Source organism: Danio rerio, chromosome 25 (genome assembly GCF_049306965.1).
Source record: "Danio rerio strain Tuebingen ecotype United States chromosome 25, GRCz12tu, whole genome shotgun sequence".
Taxonomy (NCBI): domain Eukaryota; kingdom Metazoa; phylum Chordata; class Actinopteri; order Cypriniformes; family Danionidae; genus Danio; species Danio rerio.
The window spans coordinates 6,742,501-6,758,633 of record NC_133200.1 but is presented as its reverse complement, the minus strand read 5'-3'; the positions used below and the strand labels follow the sequence as shown (position 1 = coordinate 6,758,633).

The 16,133-nt window shown below is 36.7% G+C and overlaps 1 protein-coding gene across 16 annotated transcripts in view; it reads left to right on the top strand.

Moving 5' to 3' along the window:
* ap3b2 (adaptor related protein complex 3 subunit beta 2) overlaps positions 1–16,133 on the top strand; it is an 81,232-nt gene that overhangs the window by 20,463 nt on the left and 44,636 nt on the right. For all 16 annotated transcript variants that reach the window (XR_012400188.1, XR_012400187.1, XR_012400186.1 and 13 more), the window contains exons 2-7: positions 7,733–7,808; positions 11,255–11,329; positions 11,532–11,627; positions 13,539–13,699; positions 13,961–14,027; positions 14,124–14,306. Coding sequence is in view for 11 of the 16 variants with exons in the window: in XM_073942707.1 (XP_073798808.1) it covers positions 7,733–7,808; positions 11,255–11,329; positions 11,532–11,627; positions 13,539–13,699; positions 13,961–14,027; positions 14,124–14,306 (658 nt within the window). In the remaining 5 variants the exon portion in view is untranslated. The remainder of the gene's footprint in view (positions 1–7,732; positions 7,809–11,254; positions 11,330–11,531; positions 11,628–13,538; positions 13,700–13,960; positions 14,028–14,123; positions 14,307–16,133) is intronic.

The window sequence follows — 16,133 nt, the reverse complement described above, 5'->3', positions numbered from 1 at the left end:
TGAAGTTGGGAGCACCAGTGCTACCAAGTAAAAAAGTTAATTTCGAGCCCTGTAATGTATGTATGCTAATGTTAAATCTTTAGCTTAGTTTGTCAACCAGGCTGCTTGTTGCTGCAAGTAAATTATGGGCCAGGCCAGCTAACGTCAGGTTGCAGACATTAACCAGTTTCAGAAACAACCAGTGGTTCCGACACACCAGCAGAAGCAGCACTCAATGGTGGTGAATGAAAGAACCAGTCATTATTATAATCTGATTTGATTACAGATTAAAACACTATTTGTGCATGTTTATATTCAAATAATAATAAAAAAAATGTTTAGGGGGCCCACTGACATTGAGAGGGTACAGGGCCCAGAATTTGGTGCTACGCCCCTGATAATAAGTATTTTAATATAACGTTTTTAAAACTAGGATGATGGTTCAATATGAATAGAACAGATCCAAGAACTGTCCATCCCAGTCAAAACAGTCGAAATTTAGCGGGTCTCATGCTGACATTAGCCAAAATATCTTGACAAACCACACATAAAGGTCTTGGTTCATCAGCTGGTCCTGTCCACGTAAATCCTAAACTCAAATACTGATCATCATATCGTCGTCTTTTGGGTTTAAGCCCTAAACTTGAAGGCTTTGAATCGGGGGGTCTCAGAAACCGATCCATTGTATTAGCAGGCATATACCTGTATTGGCGGGCTTGCCAAACAGAAGCGAATTCACAGCTATGGCCTTCTGGGTAAAAAAGGTTTTCTTATTTTTGACGTATAATTTTTTTTATCTTTGTTTAATTAAAACGTTTAAATATAATAAAAATACATATAATAATTAAACTTAATAATTATATTTTTATTATATAACATTTTTTCCCGCGCCTCCCCTGACATACTCTGGCCCCCACAGGGGAGGCGCGCCTCACACTTTGAAAACCCCTGATCTAGATACATATACCCATACACAAACACCATTAAAACCCACACACTAGTGCACCAAACAAGTGTCAGAATTAGACACTATAAAAATATTGAGATAAAATATCACATACACTACCTGACAAAAGTCTCGTCATCTATCTCAGTTTTAGCAACAACAAATAATAATTTGATTTCTACTTAATAATTTGGTAACAGAAGTGGCTCATATGAAAGGAAAAGGCCACTAGATTACGCTTATTTTAACAAAATAAAACAGGATCATGTGTTGATTTGTAATTATTTAATTAGGACAGTAACGTCTAACTTTCTTAGACAAAAGTACAGTATAGAATATAAAGTCATGCTACAGTGGAGAAAGTATGAAGATTGTGTATGACTCCCATGAGCTTGGAGGACTGCATCCATACATCTCTGCAATGACTCAAATCACTTATTAATAAAATCATCTGGAAAGCGTTCTTGCAGAATTCCCAGAGGTCATCAAGATCCTTTGGATTTATCTTCAATGCCTCCTCCTTCATCTTACCCCAGACATACTCAATAATGTTTATACCTGGTAACTGAGCTGGCCAATCCTGGAGCACCTTGACCTTCTTTGCTTTACTTTGATGTGGAGGCTGAAGTATGAGCAGGAGCGCTATCATGCTGAAGAATTTGCCCTCTCCCATGGTTTGTAATGTAGTGGGCAGCACAAATGCCTAGATCCCTCAGGCTGTTGATGTTGCCATCCACTCTGCAGATCCATCGCACGCCACCATACTAAATGTAACCCCAAACCATGATTTTTTCCTTCACCAAACTTGACTGATTTCTATTAGAACCAGTTTTTCAAATGATCAACTAGAAGTCAAGTTATTATTTGTTGCTCTTACAAATGGGATTGAAGACAAAAATACTATAAAATTCTAAATTTAAATGAAATAATATCACAATTGAAATACCTGTTTTCAGTTTAAATGTGTTTTATTGCTGATTCTTTTGTAAAATCATTATTTTGAAATTTTAATAATATGATGATTTGCTACTTAATTTTTAAAAAATAATATCAATGTCGAAAATATTTGGTCTTACATTAATTCTTTGAAATTTAAAAACATTTAATTGTAATATTAACATTTGCAACATTTTAAACATTGTACAGTCACCTTCGATGTGTTAAAATTGCTAAAATTAAATAATACCAACAACATAAATCTGAATAAGGAGCGTCACGGTGGCTCAGCATTGTCGAAGTTCACTAATTTGAGTTCCAGCTGGGTCAGTTGGCATTTCTGTGTGGAGTTTGCATGTACTCCCCTTGTTGGTGTGGGTTTTTTTCGGGTGCTCCGGTTTCCACAACTAAATTACCATAGTTTATGTGTGTGAATGGGAGTGTATGGCTGTTTCCCAGTGCTGGGTTGCATCTGGAATAGTTGGGTGTTCATTCCCCTGTGGCGACCCCTGATTAATAAAGGGACTAAGCCAAAGGAAAATGAATGAATAAATAGATCTGAATACATTATTTAAAATGGTTCAAACAGAAAGAAATCGAGACATCACTGCCACAAAACAAGCAACTTAAAAAAAAATCTGAGCATAATTGATTTAATTGATTGGGTTAAAAAGTGTTATTCATTCATTTTCTTTTCAGCTTAGTCCCTTTATTAATCAGGGGTCGCCACAGTGGAATTAACTGCCAACTTAACCAGCATATGTTTTATGCAGTGGATGCCCTTCCAGCTGCAACCCATTCACTCTTATTCACACACATACACTACAGACTATTTAGTTTACCCTATTTACCTATAGCGCATGTGTTTGGACTGTGGGGGAAACCGGAGCACCCAGAGGAAACCCATGCCAACTGGGACTCGAACCAGCGACCTTCTTGCTGTGAGGCGACAGCTCTACCCAATGCGCCACTACACCGCCCAAGTGTTATTTAAATTAAATGTAAAACACAACTTAGGAAAAACAAAACAAAAAGCACTCTGGGGTAAGTTCAAATGTATGGTCGGTGCTCTTTGGGTAAGGGATTCATCAAATCTGCAACAAGAATCAGTCCAAGGCACTCGAGTAAAGTGAAAAAATTAAAAAGCCTTTATTCACATGGCTAGATCTCTAAAAACCAACGCGTTTCGGCAGAAGTCTGCCTTCATCAGGGTAACAGTGATCAGGTGCGTCTAGAGTCTCTTTTGAGTACTACGGTCACATGACTCATTTAAACATCTCAAATGGCACTCAAAGTGAGTTATGAGTTTTTCTATAGATGCTTTACAGATCGTCATCATACATTGATGTATGTGTTTATATGTATGTATGTATTTTCCATGTATATGTATATGTATATATTGTATATATGTATGTATGTATGTATGTATGTATGTATGTGTATATATATATATATATATATATATGTATATGTATATATGTATGTATATGTATGTATATGTGTATGTATGTATATATATATATATATTTTTTTTTTTCTTCTCTCTCTCTCTCTTTTCCCACATATGCAAGTGGGTGTTTGTGTATCTATGCCGAATTTATGATGGTAGTAGAGTTTGCTTGTTAAATTATTTGAGTGCCATTTGAGATGTTTAAATGAGTCATGTGACCGTAGTACTCAAAAGAGACTCTAGACGCACCTGATCACTGTTACCCTGATGAAGGCAGACTTCTGCCGAAACGCGTTGGTTTTTAGAGATCTAGCCATGTGAATAAAGGCTTTTTAATTTTTTCACTTTACTCGAGTGCCTTGGACTGATTCTTGTTGTAAAACACAACTTATTTGACCCAACGTTGGGTTACAACAACCCAGCACCTTTCCAAGCGCGATAGATCCAGTATATTCATTCAGTCGGCTTATGTGTGAATGTGTGTGTACTGTATGTGTGAACAGATGTCAGTGTGTTAGTGATTAATGATGAGAGAGAGCTAAAACAAGACACTCGTTCATCTCTCCATCTCTCACTCCACTGATCTTTACACAGTCAAGTTGAGATTGCTTGTCATTCCTCTGTAACAGTAACCACTGTAACGGTAACCGTGGATGCTGAAAACAGGGAACGCGGATCTAAACGCAGGGTTTATTAAATGGAACGGTCCAGCAAGCAACAGTCAACACAGGAGCAAACAGATGTATACGGGCAATCCAGAATCGTGATCAAAGTAACAGGCGAGTGGTCAGAAGGCAGGCAGCAGACAGGGATAAACAATAAAACAAGGCTAGGATGAAAACACGGCAAAGCAAGACAAAGGAAAATGCGTCATAATGTTTACCTAACACATACCTGTCAACATTGGGATGTGAAAATAAGGGATACGCCCACCATAATAAGTGATTCCCCCCTCCCCCACCTCAAAACAATCCCCAAATTACTAAATATGTTCACTTACAGCTGTTTCATTGTACATAAACAGTTAAATGGTCAGTAATATGTTTTATTATTATTATTATTATTATTAACAAAATAAAAATAAAAATATACATTAGCAGCAAATACATTAGCAAACTGCAGCTTATTAATATTAATAGCTATTATAATGAAATAGAATCAAGCTATCAATTTCATTTGCCGTTTCTCCACTGTATAACTTACACATTCTGATTGAAGAGCAACGAATGAATCTCTCATTTATTACGATTTTTTTTTTATTACATTGAATAAGAGGTGTCAATTTAAAAATGCAGAATGCTTTCCTAACCTTTTATGCTTATTTAAGACGAAATTAGTTGTGTTTGGGGGGAAAAAAAAACACCAAAATCGACATCCTTATATGTTAGTATTATTAATTATGTTTGTATAATGCCAGACTTTCTCTCTGCTTCAAATCGCGTGTACAGAATCCGTTTGGGAAACAGCGTCTGTTTATCACTATGGAGCACGTCAGCTGACAGTCATGCACCATTATATGACTGTTTTGAGGATTGTATAGGATGGGTGACGGCACCTGTAATAGAAAGGAAAGGGAATCGCGCTGTTTTTAATATTTATTTATAAGTGTTTTCATTCCTAAACAAACCGAAAGCACAGAAGACTCACGTCTCAGAGCAAGGGGCAACCCCTGGTGGTTCGGCGGTATGGGTTGTGCATAGGGAGGCTCGGCTGTTCAGAGAAAGACTGAAAATACGGGAGAAATACGGGAAAATATCTTTACGGGATGAAAGCGGGATAGAACAGTGAAATGCAGGAGAATCCTGAGAAAAACGGGAGGGTTGACAGGTATGACCTAACAGTTTAACAAGACTCAGCAATGAGTGTCTCAAAGTAAGTCGTAGCCTATATACAGTTTACATACACTGGATAAAAAGGCACATAACCATTTAAAAAACATTGGATGTTAACGTGACTAAACTTTTTCTCTTTTAGGCAAGCTAGGATTATCACATTTGTTTCTGTTATGCTTAATAGCAGAATAATGAGAGAGATTTATTGAGAAATTGTTATAACTTTTCTTGAAAGTCAAGTTTACATACAATAAGATGTGTGAAAAAGCTCTGATGATGATGTCAAGGTTGTGTAAGTTTCTGATTGGCTAATTGATAACATTTGAGTTAATTAGAGGCTCAACTGTATAGAATAGTATTTAAGAAAAACCTCAAACACACAGCTTCCTTGTGTGACAATATGGGAAAATCAACAAGCCAGAATCAAAACAAAAGCCAGATTACAATTTGCTAAATTACACTGGGAAAAGACTAATTTGTGGAGACATGTCCTGTGGTCTGATGGAGCTAAGATTCAACTGTTGGGCCATAATGACCAGTGTTACATTTGGAGGACAAAAAGGAAAGCTTACAAGCCTAGGAACACCATCCCAACTGTGAAGTATGGGGGCGGCAGCATCATGTTGTGGGGCTGTTTTGCTGCAGGAGGGACTGTCCACTTCACAGCATAGATGGCATCATGAAGAAAGAACAATATGAAGAAATACTGAAGCAACATCTCAAGACATCAGCCCGGAAATTAAAACTTGGCCACAAATGGTTCTTCCAAAAAGACCATGACCCTAAGCATACTGCCAAATTAGTTACAATGTGCTTTAAGGACAACAGAGGGAATGTTTTAGAGTGGCCATCACAAAGCCCTGATCTCAATCCTATAGAAAATTTGTTGAAAAAGCTTGTGCGAGCAAGACCGCCTACAAATCTGACTCAGTTACACCAGTACTGTCAGGAGGGATGGGCCAAATTTCCTTTAAACTATTGTGAGAAGCTTGTGAAAGGATACTCAAAACATTTGACCAGAGTTATACAGTTTAAAAGCAGAGCTAAAAAAATACCAAGGAAATGTGTGTAAACTTTTGACTTTCTAGGAATTATTCATTCATTCATTTTTTTGTCGGCTTAGTCCCTTTATTAATCCAGATTCGCCACAGCTGAATGAACTGCCAACTTATCCAGCACATTTTTATGCAGCAGATGCCCTTCCAGCTGCAACCCATCTCTGGGAAACTTCCACACACACATTCACACACACACTCATACACTACGGACAATTTAGCTTACCCAGTTCACCTGTATCGCATGTCTTTGGACTGTGGGGGAAACCGGAGCACCCGGAGGAAACCCACGCGAACGCAGGGAGAACATGCAAACTCCACACAGAAACGCCAACTCAGCCAAGGATCGAACCAGTGACCCAGCGACTTTCTTGCTTTGAGGCGACAGCACTACCCTACTGTGCCACTGCGTCACCTGTCTAGGAATTAATAAAAATATATACATTTATTTATTATATATATTTATTCTGGCATTTAGCAAATGTAAATCAGTTAGGCAATCCTAACAGACCTAAAATAGTAAACATTTAATATGATTTACCATCAGACATTTAAAAAAAATAGTTATGTTCCTTTTTGAATGTATGTAAACTTCTGGTTTCAACTGTATGTGTTTGTAATCTGTACTTAAGCAGCATCAGCTGTGTGTTTGCAATCAGTCAGGATCAAAAACTGGTTGTGTGTGTGTGTGTGTGTATGTGATGCATGACTGGGTCTTGTAGTCCATAAATGGTGGATTTGTAGTCCAGTGATATGCAGCCGCCAGGTGACCATAACAACAACTGTGCTACATAAATAAACAAAAACATTAATATAAACACGTAGGGCAACACGGTGGCTCAGTGGTTAGCACAAACGCCTCACAGCAAGAAAGCCTCTGGTTCGAGCCTCGGCTGGGCCAGTTGGCATCTCTGTGGGGAGTTTGCATGTTCTCCCCGTGTTGGCGTGGGTTTCCTCCGGGTGCTCTGGTTTCCCCCACAGTCCAAACACAAATTGGCCATAGTGTGTGAATGTGTGTGAATGAGTGTGTATGGGTGTTTCCCTGTATTGTGTTGTGGCTGGAAGGGCATCCGCTGCATAAAACATATGCTGAAATAGTTGGCGGTTCATTCCGCTGTGGCGACCCTGATAAATAAGAGACTTAGCTGGAGGAAAATGAATATGAATGGTGTGTCCCAATTAAAGTCTTTTTCTTAACAGAAGCATCTCAGAATCTCATCAATTCACTGATGTCCTGAAATAAACAGGATCTAAATGAGAATGAGAAGCGCTTAATGTCTTTCCATGTGGCGCTTATAAAACAGGAAATCATGCAGCGGATGGCATTTATGGGTGTGTTTTTGTCAGATGTGTGCGAATGCTTTTGATGGAGGTCTTAATTTTATTTTCTCTGGTTTGTTCTTCTGAGCTGCTGAAGGTCTGCAGGGCTGAGATGAGTTTCTGTCAATGATCTTAAAATGGACACCTTCCTGAGATTGTTAAAGGAGCAAGAACAGCTGGTGAAACTTCTGTCTTTTGTGCTTGATTCCTTCAGACACGATGACCTGAAGGAGATGCTGGACAGTAATAAAGACTCCCTGAAGCTGGAGGCCATGAAACGCATCGTAGCGGTGAGTAAAACTTGATTGCACTGCATCGCAAATTTATTTTTTTTATGTTTTCCACTATGATTTTGAATGCTTTATGATGTTTTTCAGTATCTAAAATATCCTCAAATTCCTGAATTAAGACTTATTTATCAGAAATTATTCATATATATTTATACAGGTGAAGTTATATATATATATATATATATATATATATATATATATATATATATATATATATATATATATATATATATATATATATGTGTGTGTATAAAATAAATACATTTAATAAAATAAAAAATAGAAGAAAATAAATAATTATATATATATATATATATATATATATATATATATATATATATATATATATATATATATATATACATTTTTTTTCGCAAAAAAATATGTGAAACTGGCCCTGTTCTTTTTGTAAGACAGAATGTCATTATATGTTGTCTCAATCTTAATTGTGTTTCCAAAAATTATTAAAAATAATAATATAAAAATAACATTAAAAAAAATATATATATATATAAAATAAAATAGTAAATAAAATATTAAATAAAAATAATTAAATTAAATTAAATAAAAAATAAAATAAAATAAATAAAAAACAAATATGTAGATATACAATTTATTACTAATAAATATGTGAATTACCAAACTGGCTTTATTTATTTCGTGAGACAGAATGTCATTATAAAAATAAAAAATTTAATTTAATTTAATTTAATTTAGTTTAATTTAATTTAATTTAATTTAATTTAATTTAATTTAATTTAATTTAATTTAATTTAATTTAATTTAATTTAATTTAATTTAATTTAATTTAATTTAATTTATTCATTTTCTTGTCGGCTTAGTCCCTTTATTAATCCGGGGTTGCCAAAGCAGAATGAACCGCCAACTTATCCAGCACATTTTTACCCAGTGAATGCCCTTCCAGCCGCAACCCATCTCTGGGAAACATCCACACACACTCATACACTACGGACAATTTACCTTCCCAATTCACCTGTACCACATGTCTTTGGACTATTGGGGAAATTGGAGCACCCGGTGGAAACATGCAAACTCCTCACAGAAATGCCAACTGAGTCGAGGCTCGAACCAGCGACCTTTTTGCTGTGAGGCGACAGCACTACCTACTGCGCCACTGCTTCGCCCCAAATTAAATAAAAAATAAAAATAAAAACAAAATAAGTAGATATACATTTTATTACACATAAATATATGAATTACGAAACTGGCTTTATTTATTTTGTGAGACAGAATGTCATTATATGGTGTCTCAATCATAATTGTGTTTCAATACAATAAAAAAAATACATATATATATATATATACATTTTTTTTCTTTTTTTTATTTATTTATCTTTATTTAAATTTTTGCAATTTTTTTATTGTATTACTACATCAATTATATTCTCTAGTTTTAAAAATAAACTCACTTTATTTTTGTAAAGAAAAAACAATAATCAGAGACGCTTTTTTTCACATTTACAGCTTTTCACTAAGATACCATTAATCCTGTTTTGAATCTGCGGCCATGCTGACACACAGGCATTTTTAGCTCCGCCCTCTTTTAAAAAGAGCACTATCTCATTTGAATTTAAAGCGACAGTCCCCAAAACGGCCCATTTTGGATCAAAGCCTAAAAAAAGCAGTTTCAAAGAGCTGTAAAACATTATTTATAGAGTATTTTGAGCTGAAACTTCACATACACACTATAGACACATCAGAAACTTATTTTACACCTTTATAAAAAGGAGCATAATAGGACCCCTTTAAACTCAATGTTCACCAATAGCAACATCACAGCACACCCATCAGATTAGCCATCATACAGCACATATACACGCACAAATCTACATTCATTCTTCACTATTTCAGGAGAAACACATCAGGCCTCTTGTCAGTAATTGTATGACTGTGTAAACAGACAGAAAGCTGCAACTGAGGGCAGTAAATGCCGCGGTAGCTGTGTGTTTTCTGAAGTCTCTGGGCTCATTTGTAAATGTTGCATCAGCTTTGTTTCTACTAGCCATTTCCAGCGAGCTCTTTGGAAAACAGGACCGAAATGCGAAAAAGCGTTTAATATTGATGAGCGGTTTTAGTGTCGCTGTATTGTGAAGGATCAGATCAGAACTGAAATATTTATCAGTCAGGGCCACAAACAGTCACCTGATACTGTTTCCATTCACACACAGCACAGGCAGATCGTTCCTGTAGGAGCACAGGAAAACTCACTCGCTGTGCTAATTTAAATGACTCATCATTTATTGAAGACAGTTGTGAGAAAAAAGAAGTAAGAAAGAAAGTCACAGTTCATACCGTTTCTTAAAGACAAAATGTAAACTACTACAGGTCCGACTTTTCTCTCACTAATTCAGCCAAAAGAGTCAGATATATACACTGAACTCATGCACAATTGAGGGGAAAAAGGTTTGCTTTTTGGGAAGTTTTTCCAAGTTTAATATCTTGTGATTCTCTTTTTTTTTCCCACAAACGAATTTTTACTCACAATGTTATTTATTTATTTATTTATTTATTTATTTATTTATTTATTTATTTATTTATTTATTTATTTATTTATTTATTTATTTATTTATTTTAAATCATAAAATGACTTATTATTTATTTAAATAATAATTTATTTTTTATTATTTATTTTTTTATTTATTTATGTATTTTTTTATAATTTTTATTATTTATTGTATTTGTTTGTTTGTTTGTTTGTTTGTTTACTTTTTATTTATTTTAATGACTTTTTTATTTTATTTATTAATTTTTTATTTATTATTGTTATTATTAGTTAATTATTATTTATTATTTTTATTTTATTTATTTATTTAATAATTTATAATTTTTTTATTTATATTCATTTTATTTATTTATTTATTTATTTATTTATTATTTTATTTATTTTTACTATTTATTTATTTATTTATTTATTTTATTATTATTTTGTTTATTTTTATTTGTTTGTTTGTTTATTTTTTATTATTTTTAAGTTTTTTTATTTCATTTATTTATTATTTATTATTTGTTTATTATTTATTTATCATTATTGTTATTTTATTATTTTATTTTATTTATTTATTTTATTATTTAAATTTTTTTTATTTTTTTTTTATTTTTTTTTACGATTTTAATTTATTTTTTATTTTTATTGTTTTATTTTTATTTATATTTATATTTATTTTTATTTTATTTCTTTATTTATTAGTATTATTTATTTATTTCATTTTTTTCATTTGTTATTTGTTTATTTATTTGTTTATTTTTATTAATTTAATTTAATTTAATAAATTTAAATTTAAGTAACTTCAAAGTAATGTTTCATCAGGTAATGAGTTTATTATGGAATGTGTACATTTTAACCATCCAAGGGTCACTGTATAAGTGTATCAAAGCATATATCAGAACCTCAGCATCTGTTTGTCTTTGTGGTTGTGTTTCCACAGATGATCGCACGTGGTAAAAATGCCTCGGATCTTTTCCCTGCAGTGGTGAAGAACGTGGCCTGTAAGAACATCGAGGTGAGATAAAAAAAAGCACAAGAAAACCCTCACAGCTTACCGGACGTCAGATATTCTAGCTCATAGTAAACTTTAATCCTGTGTTAATAAGCAACAGTGACGAGGTTGAGTTTGTGAGTCACTGAGAGCTGGAGTGCTGAGTCACACTAGCACACACACACACACACTAAACTGTGCGTTTTCTGTATGTTTTGTGTCACAGGTGAAGAAGCTGGTGTATGTGTATCTGGTGCGCTACGCTGAAGAGCAGCAGGATCTCGCTCTGCTCTCCATTTCTACCTTCCAGAGAGGATTGAAGGTCCTGAAGAACGCAAAATATACACATAATGCATTATTCATCTAAACGCATAATACTTCATCCATTACTATATGAAGAACAACACAGGCTCATTCTGAAAACGTAGCCCTATATACATTTCTGGAGATTGTGAATTTTAAATTCAGCCCATATATATTGTTTGCAACCACTTTCCTTAAAAATATATATATAGTACATCCGATAAATAACATTCAGTCTATGCTGCAAGAGGCTTTGCTAAGTAATAAACGCAAAAGTTAGAGAAAATTTTCCAGAATCTGAACAAATAACACACCATATCCCCTCATAATACTGAGATTACACCAGTGGTGGAAACAGTACTGAAAAAGCATACTTAAGTAAAAGTACCATTACTTGCCTAAAAATGTAGTGTGAGTAGAGTAAATGTACCTGTTGTAAATATTACTCAAAGTAGGAGTAAAAAGTAGCCCTTTTAAAAGTACTCATGAGTAGTGAGTATTATGCTGTTAAAAGTTGATGCATTTACATGTAATTTGTGGATGTGTGTGTGTAAACTTAACATTCTGTAGTGCATTTATTGCCCAGCAGGCACACAATGACGTTAATATTAGGTTAGATTTAGGTTGTGATGTCAGGTGACCAAAATTCAATGTCTAGCCATCATCTTAAACCAACATCCTACTGATTTATTAATTTATTCATCAGGTATGGCAACCAAAATTCAACATCTGATAGATGTCACAGTGGTAACGTCCACACAACATCAAGCTGTAACATCATTAGACGTTGATATTTCGTTGGTTTTGGACATTGGACATTGAAATCGGGCTGACGTTGAGTTCTGATGTAAAATACAGCGTTTCCACGAAGTTAGGGTACAATTTCAATCTGACAGAATGTTGTCGTCTTGTGTCTGCTGGGTGTTTAAGGCCATTTCGGTCATCATAATGTGCAGTAAATATCCATCATCTTCTTATCAGTGACTTGCATTTAAACCAGGGGTGCCCATACTTGGTCCTGGAGGGCCGGTGTCCTGCAAAGTTTACTTCCAATCCTAATTAGTCGCACCTGGGCTAGCTAATCAAGCTCTTACTAGGCTTTCTAGAAACATCCGTGCGTGTGTTTAGGCAAGTTGGAGCTAAAATCTCCAGGACATCAGCCCTCTAAGACTGTGTTTGGGCATTCCTGATCTAAACAGTCTCTGGGTTAATGCGTGTAAAGATTTTGTACATCCTCTTGGACACTTTTAATGCTTCCAAGCAGTTTGCTGCAATGTAAATCACCCATGTCTTGAGGTAGTTCATTATAATTCAATTCACCTTCTGTGTGTGATTTGATTGGACAGGAACTACTGGTCTGATTTTTCTAATTCCAAGACAAGAAAAAATAAAGTAGTAACTGCAGGTTGAAGGAAAGTAGTGAGAATAAAAGTACAGATACTGCACTAAAAATGTACTCAAGGAAAAGTACAAGTACACATTTTTAAAACTACTCAGTAAATTAAAATTTCTGAGAAAAACTACTTTGAGTATTTGTAATTAGTTACTTTACACCACTGGATTACACTAATGAACTAATAGCCGAATGCTCACTAAACACTCTCCATGTGTGGTGTTAGGGGCGCATAAATGCCCTCTAGTGTTCAGATTTAGGCAGTTACCTTTAATTCTGATGTGTGAGACTCATTATTGGAACATCAGAGGTGAATTCAATTCAATTTCAATTCAGCTTTATTTGTATAGCGCTTTTACAATGTAGATTGTGTCAAAGCAACTTCACATTAATGGTCATAGTAACTGGAACAGTGTAGTTCAGTTTTTAGTGTTTAAGTTCAGTTCAGTTCAGTTTAGCTCAGTTCAGTGTGATTTAATCATTACTGAGAGTTCAAACACTGAAGAGAAAATGAATGAATAAATGTGCTGTCTTCAGGACCCGAACCAGCTGATCCGAGCGAGCGCTCTGCGTGTGCTGTCCAGCATCAGAGTGACCATCATCGTCCCCATCATGATGCTGGCCATCAAAGAGGCGGCGTCAGACATGTCTCCATACGTCCGCAAGACCGCAGCACATGCCATCCCAAAACTACACAGGTACACACACACACACACACACGGAGACATTACACTTGCTCATACTGCAGTTTATTAGCAGGGTTAAGTTGTAGTTGTGGGTTTAGGTTTCTTGTGTGTATTGCCTCTTGTTGTTGAAACGCTGAATTCCTCCTCAATTGTAAGTCGCTTTGGACAAGTTTTCCTGGATAAGTTGGTAAATAGTTCAGCCTGTAGTTGATCTAGTGGCCTTGTTTGCACTTTGTCAGAGCTGATGGTCTTTTGTCTGTGTGTTTTCTTCAGTCTGGACCCAGACCAGAAAGATCAGCTGATTGAAGTGATCGAGAAGCTGCTGGCTGATAAAACCACAGTGAGTGAGCCGGTCATTTCAGCTCATCACTGAAGTACAGTCTTCATCCCTAAATTCTCTGTCTGTGTGTGTGTGTGTGTGTGTGTGTGTGTTTAGCTGGTGGCAGGCAGTGTGGTGATGGCGTTTGAGGAAGTCTGTCCTGACCGCATTGACCTGATCCACAAGAACTACCGTAAGCTGTGTAACTTGCTGATCGACGTGGAGGAGTGGGGTCAGGTGGTCATCATCAACATGCTGACGCGCTACGCCAGAACACAGTTCCTCAACCCCAACATCAACGTGAGGGTCACCACTACACGTCTTACTCTTAAGCCTGATTTATACTTCTGTGTCAGGTGACCGGCGTAACCCACGGCTCATGCAACGCGTGTGGCTGTGCATTTATACTTTTGCATGCTGTCTCTGTCAGTCTGCATTAACACTTCCGAAACGCTAGTTGGCAGTGAGGTGTAAATGTTCCTCTGTGTCGAGTTTCTTCGCTGCTTTTTTGCTTTTCCTGAACACTTCCGGGATGTACAAGTGGCTCAAACTTGCTCATTTTGAGGCAGGAACCGGCGGACGTGCAACAACTTTAACTATGAGTTAAACACAAAACAAAACTTTCCATCCGGAGCTCCTTCACGGTACTCCACACATGTAAACAATCGCTCGCGCTATTCGCGCGGCTCTCGGTCCCGCCCAGACTCGTCAGCGCTACCAAGCCGACCAATCACAGAGCTTACGCTACACGTTGTTGCGACGTGTAGTTAAATTTTTTGAGAGGTGCACGTCAGTGATGGCGACGGCCATGGCGAAGGGCTATGTGTGTGACGCAGAAGTATAAATCAGCCTTTAAAGTCCCCGTGGAATCAAAATAATGTTTTTAGATGCTAGTATTGGTTTGTTAGTCTTAAATTTAAGATTTTTTTCCATATCGGGATGTACATTCAACTGGAACAGCCGATGCATGATTTCAGAGGAAGATTGAAGAATGGACTAAAGCAGGGCAGAAATGAGACACACCCTAATAGCCCTGCTTTAAAATACTGATATCCCTGCCCTAAAGTGCTGATATGCCCTCCCTAAAAGACTAATATCCCTGTCCTAAAAGACTGGTAGCCCCACCCTAAAGCACTAATAGCCCCACCCTAAAACACTGTTAGCCCCACCCTAAAGCACTGATAGCCCCACCCTAAAGGTTTTATAGCCCTGCCCTAAAGGAATGATAGCCCCACCATAAAGGTTTTATAGCCCTGCCCTAAAGGAATGATAGCCCCACCATAAAAGACTGATAACCTCGCCCTAAAAGTCTTAAAGAAATGGTAGCCCCACCCTAAAGCACTAATAGCCCTGCCCTAAAGCACTGATAGCCCCACCCTAAAGTAGTAATATGCCCACCCTAACGGAATGATATCCCCACCCTAATGCACTGATAGCCCCACCCTAAAGCACTGATAGCCCCACCCTAAAGGACTGATATGCCTGCTCTAAAGCACTGATAGCCCCACCCTTTATTACTGATATCCCCGTCCTAAAGGACTGATAACCTTAGCCCATGGGACTGAAAGCCCTGCGTAAAAGCACCGATAGACCCGCCTTAAAGCACTGATAGCCCTGCCCTAAAGTACTGATATCTCCGCCCTAAAGCACTGATAGCCCTGCCCTGAAGTACCGATAGTCCTGCCCTAAAGTACTGATATCCCTGCCCTAACAGACTGATAGCCCCGTCCTAAAGTACCGATATCCCCACCCTAAAGGACTGATAGCCCTGCCCTAAAGCCCCGATAGCCCTGCCTTAAAGGAGCGATACCCCTGCCCTAAAGGACTGATAGCCCTGCCTTAAAGTACCAATATCCCTGCCCTAAAGGACTGATAGCAATGCCCTAAAGGCCCGATAGCCCTGCCTTAAAGGAGCGATACCCCTGCCCTAAAGGACTGATAGCCCTGCCTTAAAGTACCAATATCCCTGCCCTAAAGGACTGATAGCAATGCCCTAAAGGACTGATTGCCCTGCCTTAATGGATCGATATCCCTGCCCTAAAGGACTGATAGCAATGCCCTAAAGGACTGATAGCCCTGCCTTAAAGTACCGATATCCCTGCCCTAAAGGACTGATAGCAATGCCCT